Consider the following 15,862-nt stretch of genomic DNA (forward strand, 5'->3'; position numbering starts at 1 on the left):
CTGTTGTCCAACACAAGAGGAATGTGGCAAAGATCTTGCAGCCTGCCAAGGAGGCAAAATAAACCTTGTGTGACAGGTGAGAGCTACGCACCAGGAACCACAGAAGTCAGTATTTTCCATTAATTACCAACAAACCGCTGTGCATGTGCTGGCAAAGATCCCAACGTAAGCAATAAAAGCGCGTATTTTGGCATGAGGTCAGTGCCGGGTAAAGCGCACATCAACAAATCCATGGGCAGGAGCAGAAATCCATCCCTGGGAGCTAACGCACAGCACGGGGAGAGGACGGAATTTCCTGCTCTAAAACACTGCGGTGGCTCAGACAGCACAGTGAGGTAACTGTTGACTTTTTAAAGGCGACCGCTGCAGCTCTAAGTGAGAGGGATGCTTTGCAGAGATCTCCGTTAAGTGTTTTCTGGGATCAGGGAGGGCATAGGGAGGGGAAGCACTGTGTGCAAAGGGCAAGGGTGCTCTGCCACTTGGCCTAGCTGCAGAATTAAAAATAAAATAAACTTGTTTCCACACATTATACAACTTATGTTGGCAATGAGAGAATCTGCGCCACGAGGCTAGATATCCCAGGGCTCTCGCAGGGTTACAGAGGTGTTCTCAGGGTTGCAAAGGTTTATCCCAGTTGTGCTGACCACAGGCGTGGGGTGGGATGGTTTTGCACGCCTGCCCCTCACTGGGATGCGAGTGCTCCGCGGGAAGCAGATGACCTCCAGATGGATGTTCGTGCTCTCATCCCACAGCTGGGGCTATGTGGGGAATGTGCTGTGGGGTGCTCTGTGTTCCAGAGTTAATTGCTTTTGTATTTGGGAGTGATGACATTGCAAAAGGGTTGTAGTCAATTGTATCCTTATGGGCCAGCAATTGGAGAAGAGCCTGTATCAGTTAAGAGCTAAAATGCAATTTTATTTTTTTTTTTTCCCCCTGAGAATAGAATTAGAGAAGTGGCTAACCATTGCAGCAGCTTTTAAGCATTGAAACCTACTTCCCACATTGCCAGTTTTTCTTTCCACCACCTGTGTAGTGGAGCTCCCCCAAAATGTCTTCAGGAAAACTCTGAATTACAGAATACTGGCCAACATGTGTCAGACCTCATAGGAGCTGAACAAGCAGCTTGCTTTTATGTAAAGCTAAAATTGAACAGCCTGGGCTGCAGTTTCTCCAATGGAGAGTCAGTCTGCATTTTACAGCAGATTTGCGTATTTAAGTATTTAAATATGATCATCCAGAGATATAGTTCAGGCTAAGAGCTGTCTGTGGTCCCACTCATGAAAGCCATGGTATAAAATTGGTTGAACTCAATGATCTTAAGGTAATTTACAGTTAAACTCGATGTCTTAAGGGTCTTTTCCAACCTAAATGATTCTATGATAAATAGAATAGGGGTATGATATGATATATACGCATTTCCAGAAGTCGGGCAATGCCAATCTCTACTTTCTGCACCTGAAGTAGCTCAACTATGTACTTAGAAAAGCAAATTGGCATCAGAATTTGTACCCAAAATGTAATATGATGGTATAGTACTACTTCCTGAGACAGGTAACTTCCAGGAGAGCACTCAAACACCCAACACTTGCTTAAATCTTGCCTTTGATGTCTGCGCTGTCAGTATGTGGCAGAGCTGGCAGTGCCCACCTGGATCCCAGCTTTGACACCAGCCAGAGACTAGTCACTCTCTCTGGCTGCTTTTACTGTCAGCTGCCAGACTTTTGTGCCTCGCGGAGTTTTTCTGCATCTGCAGAGAGAAAGCTCATGCCTGGTGGTTGCTGCTGAAGTTCAGAACAGCAGAGTGTGTTTTCCAAGCTGGTGACTTGTGCTGCTGGGAAAGGGCAGAGTTTTTAACAAAGTTAATACAGGTGTCACCTAGCTGCATCCAAGTATGAGTGAGATTTTCCTGATCACAGGTGCAGAGTATCTGAGGAGTCCTCTGGGGCAGGAAAGTCTTTGTGAAGGGATGGACCAGCAAAGGTGGCCCTTTGCTGTCCTCACTGCTCTAGCAAGCTGCTGTGCTAACAGAGTGGCATGCAGGATCAGAGCAGAGCAAACCTCATGTCTACTGGGCTTGCCCTGTTTCCTTGTCTTGTTTGCCTCTCCAGCATGTGACTTGCTAGGTTCCAGAGATAAGCCCTAGTCCTCAGACAGGAGCTCTAGAAGCAACCTTGATGGGATGATAGCTGGAGATGAATCTACCACTACTTTATTGAGCTCCAGGACTGGTTTCTTGCTGATTCCATGAGAGAAAGGCAACGTGAAGCTGCAGCCTTCTTACCGATTCCTCTGACGCTCTGTGGCTGGTCAGCTTGTGCCTGTCGACTCGGTTGTATTTGCAGGTATGGCAGGTCTCCGTTCTCACTGCTGCACCTGCCTTGCTCCAGCTGGGTAAATGAGTGTCTGCTGCCAGTGTCACCTTTGTCTGAGCAGCGTGACCATGAGGATTGATGCCCATTCAAAGGGGAGCAGTGTTTCTCCTCACCTGCAGTAGGGTAATGCTTGTGCCACTGATCTAACTGTGTATTTCGTGATCATGGTTTCTCTATTTGACCGTGGACCTTTTCCTTGCTCCTCTCTTTCCAGGCCAGAGTTCTTTTTGCAGAAGCATCCTTCTGATTTGATAAATGTGCACCATATCTATGCTATAGTATGTGAGCTCTTTAACTGCAGAGGTTAAGATCACCACTTTTGAGTGAGTTTTTGCCGTTCTTAATTCCTTTGGCTTGTGTAATAGAAAACAAAGAAAAGATGTGTCGAAACCAGATTTGCTACAAACATTCATGGTGATAAAATATATTTGCAGGATGGTGGAGGTGTGTCTCAGTATGGAAAACTGCAAATTTGATTGATTTGTGGATTTCAATCCTATCTGTCAGTATGTACTGATGTTTACATTAATGCTTAGCGTGTTCCCATGGGCACTGGAACAAGCAGGGGAAGCCCAGGCCACCAGCATCTCAAGACTGTCGTTAATTCCTTGGAAGGAATTTCTTCCTGAAAATATCCACTCCCTCCCTCGGGCTCGCGCGGGGCCGGCTCACGGCCGCTCGCTCCCGCCGCCTCTTTCGTAGCCATCTGTTGCCATCTGGTGGCCACGGCGCTGGGCCCGCAGCCTCCTCGAAGGGGCTTCCAGCGGGAAACGCGTGCCATGCTGTCCCTAACTAGGGGCAATCCGGTAACGCGCACATGGCACGCTCGCAAATGGCGTGTGTAACCATCTGCCTTCTCTTACCCAGCGCCGCCGCAACCTACCGGCACCCGCAACGCCGTTCTTCTGACACCAAAATGTGTTAAAAAGTGCGTATATGGCATTTGGAAGCTAAAAAGACCCAAATGAACACCGCTGTTACTTTTCAGCTTCCGTGCTCTTAATTTCCGTGATGTAATATCTACCTTTTCTTTGTTCTTTTTATTAATTTCATGTCTGCTTCCCCTGCTCAGGCACGTGGCCCCCGTGGCCGTCGGAGCCTCCTGCGTCTGCTCTTCCTGGTCTGGCATTGCATTTGCGTGTGCAATTCTGTGACAAAGATTGCGGTGAAAATCTTGTGTTCCTCACTCTGTCAAAAACATTGTGTTCTGCTTACTTGTAATGTGGCTGTATGATACCACCCTGCCAAAAAGTCTTCTCTGCGGTAGTACTTTTTGACAGCTGACTTCCTTCAGGCTGGAGTGGGCAGAAGCCCTTCCAGCACTTGTTCCTGGTACACAAATGAAAGGAGCGGTGCCCTAAATTCAGCTAGCAGAGAGTTCTGCTTCTTTGTAATTGATACGAAAGATATCTGGTCTGCCGTTAGCATGGTGGAAAGTGGGTTTGTCTGAGGTGTGGGAGTCACCTGCAAACCAAGCCAGAAAGCTTGGAGCTGAGATGGACATGAAAAGAGTTTTCCTGTGTGTGAATAAGACATTTGTCAAAAAAATCTTTGAATACTCTGAAAGTAAAAAAATAAATAAAAACCAGCACCTTCTTAGCAATGGATCAAATTGAGGCACTCAGTATAGCTCGTCCCCTCCCCTCACCTCTTCACCTCGGTCACGGCTGGTCACATTCCCCCATTAACAACATGCAACATTCACTTCTCTGTCCATATTTATCTGCAGGAGCTTGGGTTGCCTTGATTTTTTTGGGGGAGAGAAATAATCTCGTGTCTCTGCCAATGAACATTCCTCGCAGCCAGGTTATTGGTCCCCAAAGGCCTTCTCCAAATACCTGCTCCTGCCTTTTCCAGCATGAGTTCTGAGTTCCAGCCAGCGAGGTGGAGCTGGCTCTTACGTCAGGGGGCTCTTCTCAGCCCAGCCACAAGGGAATAACCCACATGAAGGCTGCAGGCTTTCTGGGGCTCCTACTGATTCTGCATCCTGCCAATTCCAAGCAGCTAGACCTTTTTTTGTGGGGGACAGAAACTTATGTTACCAAAGAATGTGGTAATGCTCTCCTCCATCTGTTTTGGAACGACCCTGCCTGGGGTGGGCAGGAACATTTTCAGAGACCCTGAGAGGATCCAAACGGCCATTGTCAGCATTCCTGCAATGCCTCCGTGCAATTGTATCTACGCTGGGCACAGCAGCTGCCTGGCCTGGGATAAAGGTTGGACGCAGCCAGCCGCTTGTTTGAAATAAGATAGCTGCAACAATGGGAGCTGCTGGCCAAGGGACAAGCCAGGGACAAGGGCAGAGTTATGTAGGTGGAGAGTTTTTATTGGAGGATGAATGTGAATGCTGAGTTAGTGGAGGGGAGTGGGTGAGGGGGAGAGATTTAAAAAAAAAAAAAAAAAAAAAATAAAGGCATCCAGCATGAAACACCAAACCAGCTGGCAGATACCATAAAGGATATCCATAAGAAATAGAAAGTACGTCTGGTGTCAATCAGAGGCAAAGATAAGAAAGGTTTTTGTAGGGAATGTTTTCTGGAAAAGGAGATCTAGAGCAGTGTATAAGCATGGTTGTGACAGGTCACCTCGTGCAGTGTCCTGTCTCCAAGCAGCAGATGCCTGGGGAAGAGTGCAAGGACAGGGCAAGCGTTAGGCAATCTTTCCCCAGGATGCTACCCCAGCCTCCTGAGACTTGTGGCTCTAGGACTTCTGCAACAGACTACTTGAGGGTTTTTTACTTAATAGCACAAATGGAATTCACCAAACTGACTTTTCTGAATACACACAAGCTTATGGCAACCAGAAACTCCTGTGGCACTGAGTTCCGCTCACTCTAAGTTCCCCTCAGAGTCCTTTGTTTTTTTGCACTTCTTGCTTTTTTGAGACAGTGAGTGAAATCAAATCTGCCTTCTCCAGATCATTTGAGATTTTACAGACACTACCAAAGCCCTTTCTCTCTCTGCTTCTCTTCCAGGCTGAAGGTTCACAGTGTCTACCTGTTCCAGGTATGGAAGCCAGTCTGTACTGTGGGTGTCTTTGTCACCCACAAAGGGGTCTTTTCCAAGCCTCCTTTTAGAATCAGAGGACCAGAACTGCAAAGAGCACTCAAGACACTGTGGATTTATAGTGGCATTTTTCCCGTTTGCTTCATCTCCTTTCCTATGAACTAATGGACTTGCTTTTCTCATGTTGCTGAGCCCTTCACTGAACTATCCATCTCAAGATTTTGTTCCTGAGTGATACTGACCAGCTCAGAGGAAGTCAACATATATATATTTATATACACACACACACACATATATGTTGGTCATTTTCTTTGTTAGCCTGAATAACTCAGTACTATTACCAAACACCTCACTTTTCACCCCTTTTGCAGGCGATTTGTGACAATAACGAGCAAGCACTACCATGCCCTGCGGGGATCCACTGGACTTGCCCTGCTATAGAAACCAATCATACATTCCCACCGCTTGCCTTTCACACTTCAGAAAGCCTATAGTTATCTATAGGAGGCTTTTCCCTCGTACTTTGGGTTACTTTGGTAAGCTAACAGCTTTCAAGGGAGGGACTCTGCAGAATACCTTCTGAAAATCCCAGTAGATCCAAGGACATGGATCTCTCTTGAACGTATTTGTTCACTTCTTCAGAGATTTCTCATCCCTCTGTGCAGCAAAGGGAGCAGCCTGATCCCAGCACACAGTCTGCGCCGGTGAGTGTGCACCAGGAATAAAAGATGCGACCCATTTTCCCCGGGAGAAACAAAATCCCAAATCTGGCAAGTAGCTCTGGTCAGAAAGGGTGACGCACAGCTTTGTCTCCAGCTCAGGAAGTTTCTGACATCTCACTGAGATGTCCAGTCACTCTACAGATAATCCTTTCTTATCTTTATTTATTTGTTTAAGTCACCGATCACATTGCCACTTAGGAAAAACGACCTTTTGTAAACTGCGGGAGATACTTGACCAGTGAAACACATTGTGCTCCCATTTCCAAACCGGCGGTGCGGTGGCCCTCAGCTGTCATTCCCAAAAACAGGTGCTGTAAATCAATACCTCAGATACCTCGGTGGTTATATTTCGCCAGCACCGTGGCAGGAGGCAGCACAGCCCTCCTCTGAGGAGACCTTAAAGGCGCTTTGTGCATGCCCCGGTCTGTACGACTGCAGCAGGAGGGAGCCGGGATGATGAAGGTCCATTGCGTACTCCTCCTCGTCTCTGCAGGTAAAGGTGTCCCAGCCATTGCCTCGAAGGGAGGTCAGCTCCTTCCCGAGCGGTCAGGACCAGGGCTTTGCGTATACATCGGGATGAGCGGGTGTGTGTTCTGGGAGCAGCCTGTCCTGCTGACAAGGTTTTATGAACACACCAAATTGCTTAAATGAGAGCTTTGGAGCGCATTGGTAACAGATCGGATATTTGTAATTTCAGACATCAGATATTTTGAAGTGAGAAGTTTTTGAGTTTGTTTTTCTTCCTGTCATCTTTTTGCCGTGATCCCATTTACTGCAGGGCTACATGTATTTCCAAATGTGTGAAAGGATCTAGTAAACAAGGCTTGAAATGTAAAAATTCATAACAAGAAATTTCATTATGTTGTGGGACTACTGACAAGGAATCAGAACTGATTTGCAGCTGCATGTGTTGTAGAAGTATAATGCTTTTTAAGCTGTCCCTTAAAAGAGTAACTATTTTGTGATCCTAAAAACTTTTCACCAAATTCAAGCAGTATACTAAATTCCGCACTAGAAGGTGGCAATGTGAAAGATTTTAATTAGATTAATATAGCATAGCAAAGACTTTAACTTAGATATGATGCTGTGATCATAACCTAAAAATTGAAAGATGACTCCTGCCCACCCCAGCCCAGCCTCCTGGCAGGGAACGCAAGCAGTGCTGCCTGCGGCAGACAGCTTTTCTCAATGGCATCCGAGTATTTCAATGCCATCTCATGGCAGCACAAGGCCAAGACAGAATCCCTGGCATCTCAACTCAACAGTATAAAAGGAGCTGATGAAAAGTCAGTTAGGAAACGAGAGGAAATCCTGGCTTAGGTTGGAGTCAGCAGAAAAACTCTTATTGACTTCAGCAGCCTAGGATTCAAAGTGAGAGGGGGGAAGGAATGGATGGGATCTGCCAAAAATGCTTGCAGCGAGGCTCAGCTGTCCTGTTCCCTCTCACGGCCTTTAAAAGGTGGCGCCTACAAAAACATCCCCAAACCCCCCTTCCATTCGCTTTACTGCCCTGCAAGAGAGAAGCAGCTATGGCATGGGTAGGAGATGTGCCTGCCTGCTCTGCCACGGGCCATCTGGAGACGGGGCTGGTCTCTTCTTCTGCAAGGTGGGAATCCGAACCCTCAGCAGTACAACACCACACAGACGCTCTGCTCCGGCTGCACTCTGGCAAAGCTGCGACCTGCCGGTTTCCCTCGTGATGCCCTTCCTACAAGGGCTCTTTCGTGTAGCGCTGCCGAGTCACGCTGAGCAGCCGTGCGCAGAGCTCTTCAAGAACAGGTCGAGACCTTCTCTCAGGAGAGGGAAGTATGAGAACGCATTGCGAATGGTTTCTTTTGCTCTCGCATGAACACAACCTGAGCAATTCCCACCATGGAGAGAAGTTCCTGCTCTGCTTAGGCTGCAGATGCAAGGACTCTGGATGGTTCTCTCACCTCAATGGCTGTCGTGCTTGGCCCTGTCTTTTAACGTTACTGTTACAGGCAAGTCCGTGGAACTGAAGGTGGAGAAGATGACATCAGAAACCCCTGATGATGGGTATTCTCTCTACTTAGCTGTCCACAAGTATTTCATATAAGCACAGTTGTGGGTTGTGAGAGCCTGGAGAAGATTCCTAATGCTTAGTCTGATGCCCACAATCATGGCTATTTGTTTTTGTTCATCTCCTGGTTGGAGGCTGTTGTTGCCTTGCTAAGCTGACCTGCTTTGCTAAGCTACCTGATCAAACAGGTAGCTACGCCTGCTGACAGCATTTGCGATGCACATAACGCATGCCCGAAATGAGGAGTCCCACAGAGGACTCAGTGTTCTCCCACCGCCAACACCTTGCTGTTGACAGTATTCCCTTCACACCTGCCTCAGACTGACGGCCCCGTAGCGTGTTCCCCATCCCATCTCACTGATGCCACCCCTGCCGTTCTGCAGCTGGGCTGGCCCTGTGCTATGAAGACGAGACTCGCCTCGTCGAGGACTTGTTCAGGGACTACAACAAGGTGGTGCGCCCAGTGGAGGACCATCGGGATGCCGTCGTCGTCACCGTCGGGCTGCAGCTCATTCAGCTTATTAACGTGGTACGATATGAACGGGTGGTACATGTTGAACCGCTGGCTTATGTGACAGTGCCAAATGGTGTCATTTTTCTGAGGAAACAATTTTTTCCTTTAATCCTGATGTTTGCTGCTACTGCCTGTTTTTCTTTTTTTTTTTTTTTCCCCAAGGATGAAGTAAATCAGATTGTAACAACCAACGTACGCCTGAAGCAGGTAACTCTAAATGTTGCTGATCATTTCACCCAATTCAAACAAATGCACTGGACAGGACACAGCCAGTATTGAACTACTCTGTTATACTTTCAGGGGCAACTTGGACAGGTGGGTCAGCTAGCAGAGCATTTTTTCTCTCTGGGCTCTCAAGAACAAAATGTGCTAGACACTAAGAGACTTAAGCATTTTTGCACTGTATTTCAAATAGTAGACTTCTGGTGTATTTATCTTTTAGATTATTTTATTTTTTATTTTCATAACCTTCTTAAACGAAAATTTAAGTTAATGTAAAAAATTAGCTGGGGGTCCTGCTAGCGTCTGTTTACGCTCACCTGCATGTCCCAAAGCAAGGGAGGTGCATGTTTCTAGGAAGTACCAAAACTGCCCCCAGAAGTGCTGGAAGAGGCTCTCAGTGGCTGACATCCTCCCTCTTTAGCAATGGACAGATGTCAACCTCAAGTGGAACCCAGATGACTACGGCGGCGTGAAAAAAATACGCATCCCATCAGATGATATCTGGCGGCCAGACCTCGTTCTTTACAACAAGTAAGTGGGGGCAGCTGCCTGGGGAGGGAAGGGTGGCTCTGCCCCATGGCACCGCGATGGTGGGGCTGCTTTCCCACCATATCTGGGCCAGTGGGTACCATGTCTCGGAGCAAACTTCTCCAAGACCTGGCATGATGGCACTGGGAGGACCAGTTGATCCGCAGCCAGAGAAACCCTTTTGCAACTGTGTTGCTGTTAAGGTCCTTGTTCCTTTTGCAGTGCGGACGGTGATTTTGCTATTGTTAAGTACACCAAAGTCCTTCTGGAGCACACGGGCCTGATCACCTGGACACCACCAGCTATTTTTAAAAGTTACTGTGAAATTATAGTCACGCACTTCCCGTTTGACCAGCAGAACTGCAGTATGAAGCTGGGAACTTGGACGTATGATGGCACAGTGGTTGTTATTAATCCGGTAAGCAAGGAGTTTGTCATGGGGAAAAGCACTAAAGAGCTGGATACGTCTTTAGAGAAATCTCAGACTTAGAATGGAATATAACTTTATTTTGACTGAAAAACAAGCAGGCACTACCCGTAAAATATAAAAGCCCTATTTGTAGATCTGTCACAAAATTTCCTGATTTGGCTTCTAAAATTATGCATATATATGATTCCTGTGCCCTCACAGTCCTCCTACTTGTCTGTCCTCTGATAGCTTCACATCATGCCTTATGGTGCTGCCTGTTCTGTTTTTGTCTGTTTTCTTATTTTTTGGGGGGTGATTTTTCCATTTCCAAGGATTCTTTCTCTGTTACCTCGATATGCCTCCTATCTGTAAACATTTAGTGGATCTTTCTCTTTAGTCAACTCTCCCTGACTGTTTCTGTAAAATATTTTGTTGAATGCTGTGTAAAGGATGATATTCAAAGACAAAATAACATAGAAAAGAGTCATTTGCTCACAAAAACGCACAAAGTGCCTGAGTTATTGGGAATATTGTTTGTGAGCAACTGCCAAGTTTTGATTTTGTTCAGAACATTTAATGTCAAGAATTCGCATATTTTTTTTTTTTTTTGCTGTCAGGAGAGTGATCGTCCAGATTTGAGTAACTTCATGGAGAGTGGGGAGTGGGTGATGAAGGACTACCGCGGCTGGAAGCACTGGGTGTACTACGCTTGCTGCCCTGACACCCCCTACCTGGACATCACCTACCACTTCCTCATGCAGCGCCTGCCCCTCTACTTCATCGTCAATGTCATCATTCCCTGCCTGCTCTTCTCCTTTTTAACTGGCTTAGTTTTTTACCTGCCCACAGATTCAGGTACGTGAGTTTATTTGTTCTACTGCCGTAGCAATTGCTCTTCTAACAAGTGTCTGAGAAACCCCGAGTGTCTGAAATCGCCAGCCAACTTGAAGGGCAGCACTTACTAAAACTGGACATTTCAGCTCAAAATAATGGCTCTAAACGTTCTGCAACTAAAGGGTAAGCACTGAAAGCTGAAACTATTCATATAAATAAATTGGGCTGATTTCCCACAGAAATCACTGCCTAATGATCCAGTTAACTTCCACAAACCAAAGATTTGGTGAGCTGATTCTTGTGTTTTGCCACAGGTAGGTGTGTGTTAGCGCATCACACGGGAGTGAGCGAGGCCTTTCGGCACAGCGTTAGAGTAGAGAGCTCGTTATCTGCGCGCACACGGTACCCCATGTGACGCAAAGAGTAACCCTGGCCTCTTCTGGCCTCCTTTGCGCCGCTCTTGCTTCCTGCAGCCCTGTCCTCTGCTTCACTCATTTTACCCTGTCTACACTTTTCACCGCTTCATTTCATTAAGCCCTTCTATGAAATACTTGATGTATTATTTTTCAGTGGAAAGCTTTACAGAAAGTTGAAGTGGATGGAAAAAAGATGTGTGAATTATGTTTTGTGGCTCGGTTTTGACACTCTGTATACCGGAAGATATCAAATAGCAACTGACCTCTGGTGTCAGATGTGGGTTTCATCTGCCTGCTCAGCCCAGCACAAGCCTGCCAGAGAGTGAGGCAAGGGAACGCCCGGCAGGCTGTGGAGCAAGTGTTAAATCAGGTGCATGTATTCCATCATTCAAAACACACAGCCCGTGAAGTGCTCCTGGCAAGTAAGCTTTCCATATCCATTACCCGTACCCCAGCTCAGTCATACCTGGTGCTTCCCACCTTAATGCTGGAGCTGTGTTAGGCTCCCAGGTCTGGCCAGCCTTGTTACTGCTTTGGATGCTGGGAGACATGATAGTGCTCCAGATGCACGCAGATGTCCTCGTGTGAATAGCCATCGTTCACATCCTCTCTTCTCAAAGAAACGCACTTTGTGCTGAATTATAGGAACAGTAATGGTATTATTTTCTTTCTTTCTTTTTTTTTATTGTATTTTTTGCATGGCAGGTGAGAAAATGACCCTCAGCATCTCTGTCTTGCTGTCTTTGACTGTGTTCCTTCTGGTCATCGTGGAGCTGATTCCCTCCACCTCCAGTGCAGTGCCTCTGATAGGCAAATACATGTTGTTTACAATGGTGTTTGTCATCGCTTCAATCATCATCACGGTCATCGTCATCAACACCCACCACCGCTCCCCAAGCACTCACACCATGCCACACTGGGTCAGGAAGGTGAGCTCTATGGCTTTGCACGTTTCCTGGTTTCCGTCGAGCACTCCATATTTTATTGGCAGGTTTTCTAATAAAAGTCAAGAAGAATTGGGGAAGTAAATGCATCACGTTAAATCTCTCAAGGCGCAAGAGCCAGTGTTTACTACTTAGCTGTGCATAAAGTCAGCAAGACTGCTAAAGTGCTCCTTTAAGGAAAAAAATTGTCCGGTGGAGTGGAGTCTTGCAGGGAACAGATGAGGCAAAACATGGGCAGCTGAAAGTACAGGGAGAAGAAAATGGGCCAGCTGGACTCAATTTACATCTCCTGGTCTAATTCTCCATCTGTCTGCGAATCACTGCTGCCTGCCAGTGGCCAAGCTCGCCAGCCCATGTGAACGCAGAGCACAAAGGCCAGGGGGGGTTACCTGCCCTCAGCCTTCCGTTTTGCAAAAGAGAGTTTAACAAAAGCCATGATCTTCTCTGTACTTCTCCAGTAAACACAGTTGCTCTGCAGTCCTTGGGAAGCAAGAAGATCCTTGCACCGTAGTCTAAATGTTAACCACGAGATGTAGAAAAAATTGGATGTCTGTCGTTACAAGTTCTTTGCTAGGGAGACGGTACCAAAGAGGATCCATTCAGTTGTTCTTGCCTTTTTTAAGCCTGCCTGGGGTCATATTAGACCATGACGTGAATAGGAGATTGTTCTGTGGATTTCTAATTATACTTTTAAGGCCACAGCATGTATCAGATCCACTCTGCAGCACAAACAGTCCCCACAGAAGGGAGATTTCAGCAGGCAAACACGCCATGTGCTTAAAATTGCTCTGGCAGCAAGCCTCCATTACTCCAAAGGAAATTATTGTAAACCCTATATGCACGTATAACAAACATTTGTAATAGCAAAGTCAAACATAAGTAGCCAAAAGACATCCTTTGTAGTCCGTTCTTCAAGCCAGATTCATAAGCAATATGTTCCAAATTAGATGAGATTGATGGAGCTCTGTCAGCTCGCACCAGCTGAGGGTCTGCTCCGGGACGTAGCACCCCCCTCATGTGTCGCTGCTGGCTATATGGTGGGGAAAGCGGTTTCCAGAAAACGCATGACAGGCCTGTGGGTGACTCTAGCCGCCACAGGACCTACAGCTGACAAAAACCCCGGTGTGACTGAGGCGTGGGCTGTGACACACTCCGAGAGGGAATCTGTAGCTGATCCAGGGCGGGAAGTAATTTGGGACCGGCGAGGCTTGCCTTTGTTCAGTCCACAGCTGCATCTGTAACACAGCCCCACCGACCAGCAACTGTCATCTTCTCTTTTTTTTCAGATCTTTATTGACACAATCCCAAACGTCATGTTTTTCTCTACGATGAAACGACCATCCAGGGATAAACAAGAAAAGAATATTTTTGGAGAAGACATCGATATTTCTGAAATTTCTGGGAAGCCAGGTTCTGTGCCTGTCAACTTCTACTCCCCACTTACCAAAAATCCAGATGTGAAAAATGCTATAGAGGGAATCAAATACATTGCGGAAACGATGAAATCAGACCAAGAAGCCAGTAATGTAAGGCATTTTTTTGTGCATGATTCATTTCTTGCTTTCAAATTGTTACATCTTATTTTTTTGGCAAAATATCCCCGTCCCACAAAAACACTGCAAGCCCTGGTTTGGCTTTAGCACGGGACAGTCTTCTCCCCTTGGTGCAATCAACAGGGAGCAACAGCTAATTGTCACAGATGACAACTGTATTTTGGCCCTGCAAAAAAAGAACAGGAAGGGAAAAAGTGGCAGTGCTAAGGTTTTCTACATGCGTTATGTGAAGCAGTAGAGATGGAGTGTCTGTGAGTAGCAAAGCAGTTTCAAGAACTGTAAGCAAGTTCCAAACCACATTCCTCCTGTCTCCCACTCAGTCATCTTTTCCCTGCAGTAAGCAAGCTCCTGTCACTTTTGAAAAGCCAGGAAGCAAGCCAAACTCCAAAAGGCTGGTAGTTTGATCTGAGAAATGTTACACGTAACTTACAAATGATAATTCCAATTTTGATAAGGTTTTGTTTTATTCCTGAATGCCACAAGTAGTCCTTGCAAGTGAAGTACGTCACGAGCTACTCTGATTACTGACTTTTTCCACGTTGCAAGCCAAAGGAAGGATAAACGCGTGCAGAGTCCCATATGGCAGCGTTCCCCAGGAAAACCTAGCTCTGCCTCCTTCTAGCACATTCAACACAATTAACCCCCTCTTTTATTGCGGTTATCACAGCTCACACGGCTTTTGCACGGATAACTCAGTACTGGTGCTTTGCCTGTCTAAGTGCCGATAGCCCTTTCCTGCCGAGCCACAGGCTAGCCGAAAGATGGGGAGAGGATTCTCTGCGACAATAATTTGGCCCATGCTCTCGAAAAGGAGGCGCCTCCTTCCCACGGGCAGAATTTACACCGTGGTGTTTGTTCCTGCGACCGAATTCCTGGAGCATGTGGAACGGCTTTGGCTGTAGTCCCGTGTTCCCCATGACTCCTGTGCCTCTCTGCAGATAAAGTGTTACCTTCAGCCGGGCTGGCGTGGCTTCAGCGCCTCTGGGCTTTGCTTCCTCCTAGGCTTACAAGGAGGGTCTTCATGTTACTGGCAAGTGTTCCCTTCGGAAGTGGAGCCCAGCTGCTTGTGTCATCTGGGCACTGCTGATACCACTTCCAGGGAGTTTGAAAAGTCAAGTTCCCCAAATATACTGAAGGTTGTGGCTTCTGAAGGCTGCCGCTTCATTGCATTCACTTATGAACTACCTCAAAACGGTATTGATTACCAGTGTCCTCTAGATAAATTATGACAGCCTTGACTACTTGTGGGGCAATTAAGGCAAAAGTAGAGGGTGCCTTAGGCCAGTACGTGTCACTCCGTGAGGCAGAGTTACGGGGTGGAAATCCTGAGCCCTGCTGCACTTAGCACCTCACGCTCCGCTCGCTCCTATGGTGCTGGGTTCCCACCAAAAGCATCCAGTGAAAAGAGATTCATGGTGTCCCACAACTGGAAAAAAGACTAAGGGAGCTACCGAGAAGATTTTCCCAGACCTTAGAGTGTATACTAGGCACGGAAAGCAGGGACTAGAGCTATATGAATGGAAATTGTTTAGGTATGCCATGAGAATGAAAAAACAGTAGAAAACCAAAAGCCAGTCAGGCCAAACGAAGCGTTTTGCTTTCAATGTTTTGAAATCTCTTTCAAAAGCAATCATTTGCCTAAAAATTAAGCTTTTTGATATTTCTTTTTAATGAAATTGTTCACCAAATTGCCAGCGCTTCTAAACAGTTTAGTCTCGAAACTTGCATTTCTGGGTTGCTTAGGCTTTCTGAACCACTGAGCTGCTTTTGAGAAAAAAACGAGTATTTTTTGCATAATAGTAGTGGAACTTAAGGAAGAGTCTTTCCATTTTTCAAGGCAGTAAATTACAAGAATGCCCATAACAAACATGGCTCTACAGAGATTTTACCGTCTTCATTCTTTCTTTCCCAGGCTGCAGAAGAATGGAAGTTTGTTGCAATGGTGGTTGATCATCTTCTCCTTGGCATATTTATGCTAGTTTGTATCATAGGAACACTAGCTGTGTTTGCTGGTCGCCTTATTGAGTTAAATCAGCAAGGATGAACATCAACTGGAAACTATTTACTACCCTGGTCAGCATCTGAAAGCATCTTAACCGTCAAAACCTGGCCAGCCTCCGAAAGTTTCACAGACAGGAATCGGTCCCTGCTGGGAAAGAGCAGGGATAATAAAACATAAGGCTCCATACTTACCAATTCTGAGCTGCTGCTCAGCCACGTTTCATTGCCAGAAAGAAACACTTGCGTTACTGGTAGACTGAATGGCTGTCAGCCAGGTTTTGATCAGTTTTACCATTTATTA

General features: G+C 46.5%; 1 protein-coding gene across 1 annotated transcript; it reads left to right on the top strand.

Moving 5' to 3' along the window:
• Nucleotides 1-6,531: 6,531 nt before the first annotated feature.
• On the top strand, nt 6,532-15,604 carry CHRNA1 (cholinergic receptor nicotinic alpha 1 subunit). Its single transcript, XM_086616136.1, has 9 exons — nt 6,532-6,592; nt 8,524-8,669; nt 8,817-8,861; nt 9,298-9,407; nt 9,627-9,822; nt 10,431-10,668; nt 11,769-11,992; nt 13,294-13,533; nt 15,473-15,604. Exons 1-9 carry the CDS (start codon nt 6,553-6,555, stop codon nt 15,602-15,604), a joined length of 1,371 nt encoding a protein of 456 aa, XP_086472262.1. The 5' UTR covers nt 6,532-6,552.
• The last annotated feature ends 258 nt before the right edge of the window (nt 15,605-15,862 follow it).

This window comes from Tauraco erythrolophus, chromosome 8 (genome assembly GCF_009769465.1).
Source record: "Tauraco erythrolophus isolate bTauEry1 chromosome 8, bTauEry1.pri, whole genome shotgun sequence".
In the NCBI taxonomy this organism is placed as follows: domain Eukaryota; kingdom Metazoa; phylum Chordata; class Aves; order Musophagiformes; family Musophagidae; genus Tauraco; species Tauraco erythrolophus.

Excerpts from the sequence above, each read along its gene's own strand:
- CHRNA1 (XM_086616136.1), top strand. The coding sequence starts at position 6,553 with ATGATGAAGGTCCATTGCGTACTCCTCCTCGTCTCTGCAG. Across the intron at positions 6,593-8,523 it reads ACTCCTCCTCGTCTCTGCAG|CTGGGCTGGCCCTGTGCTAT; the intron begins GTAAAGGTGTCC and ends GCCGTTCTGCAG. Across the intron at positions 8,862-9,297 it reads CCAACGTACGCCTGAAGCAG|CAATGGACAGATGTCAACCT; the intron begins GTAACTCTAAAT and ends CTCCCTCTTTAG.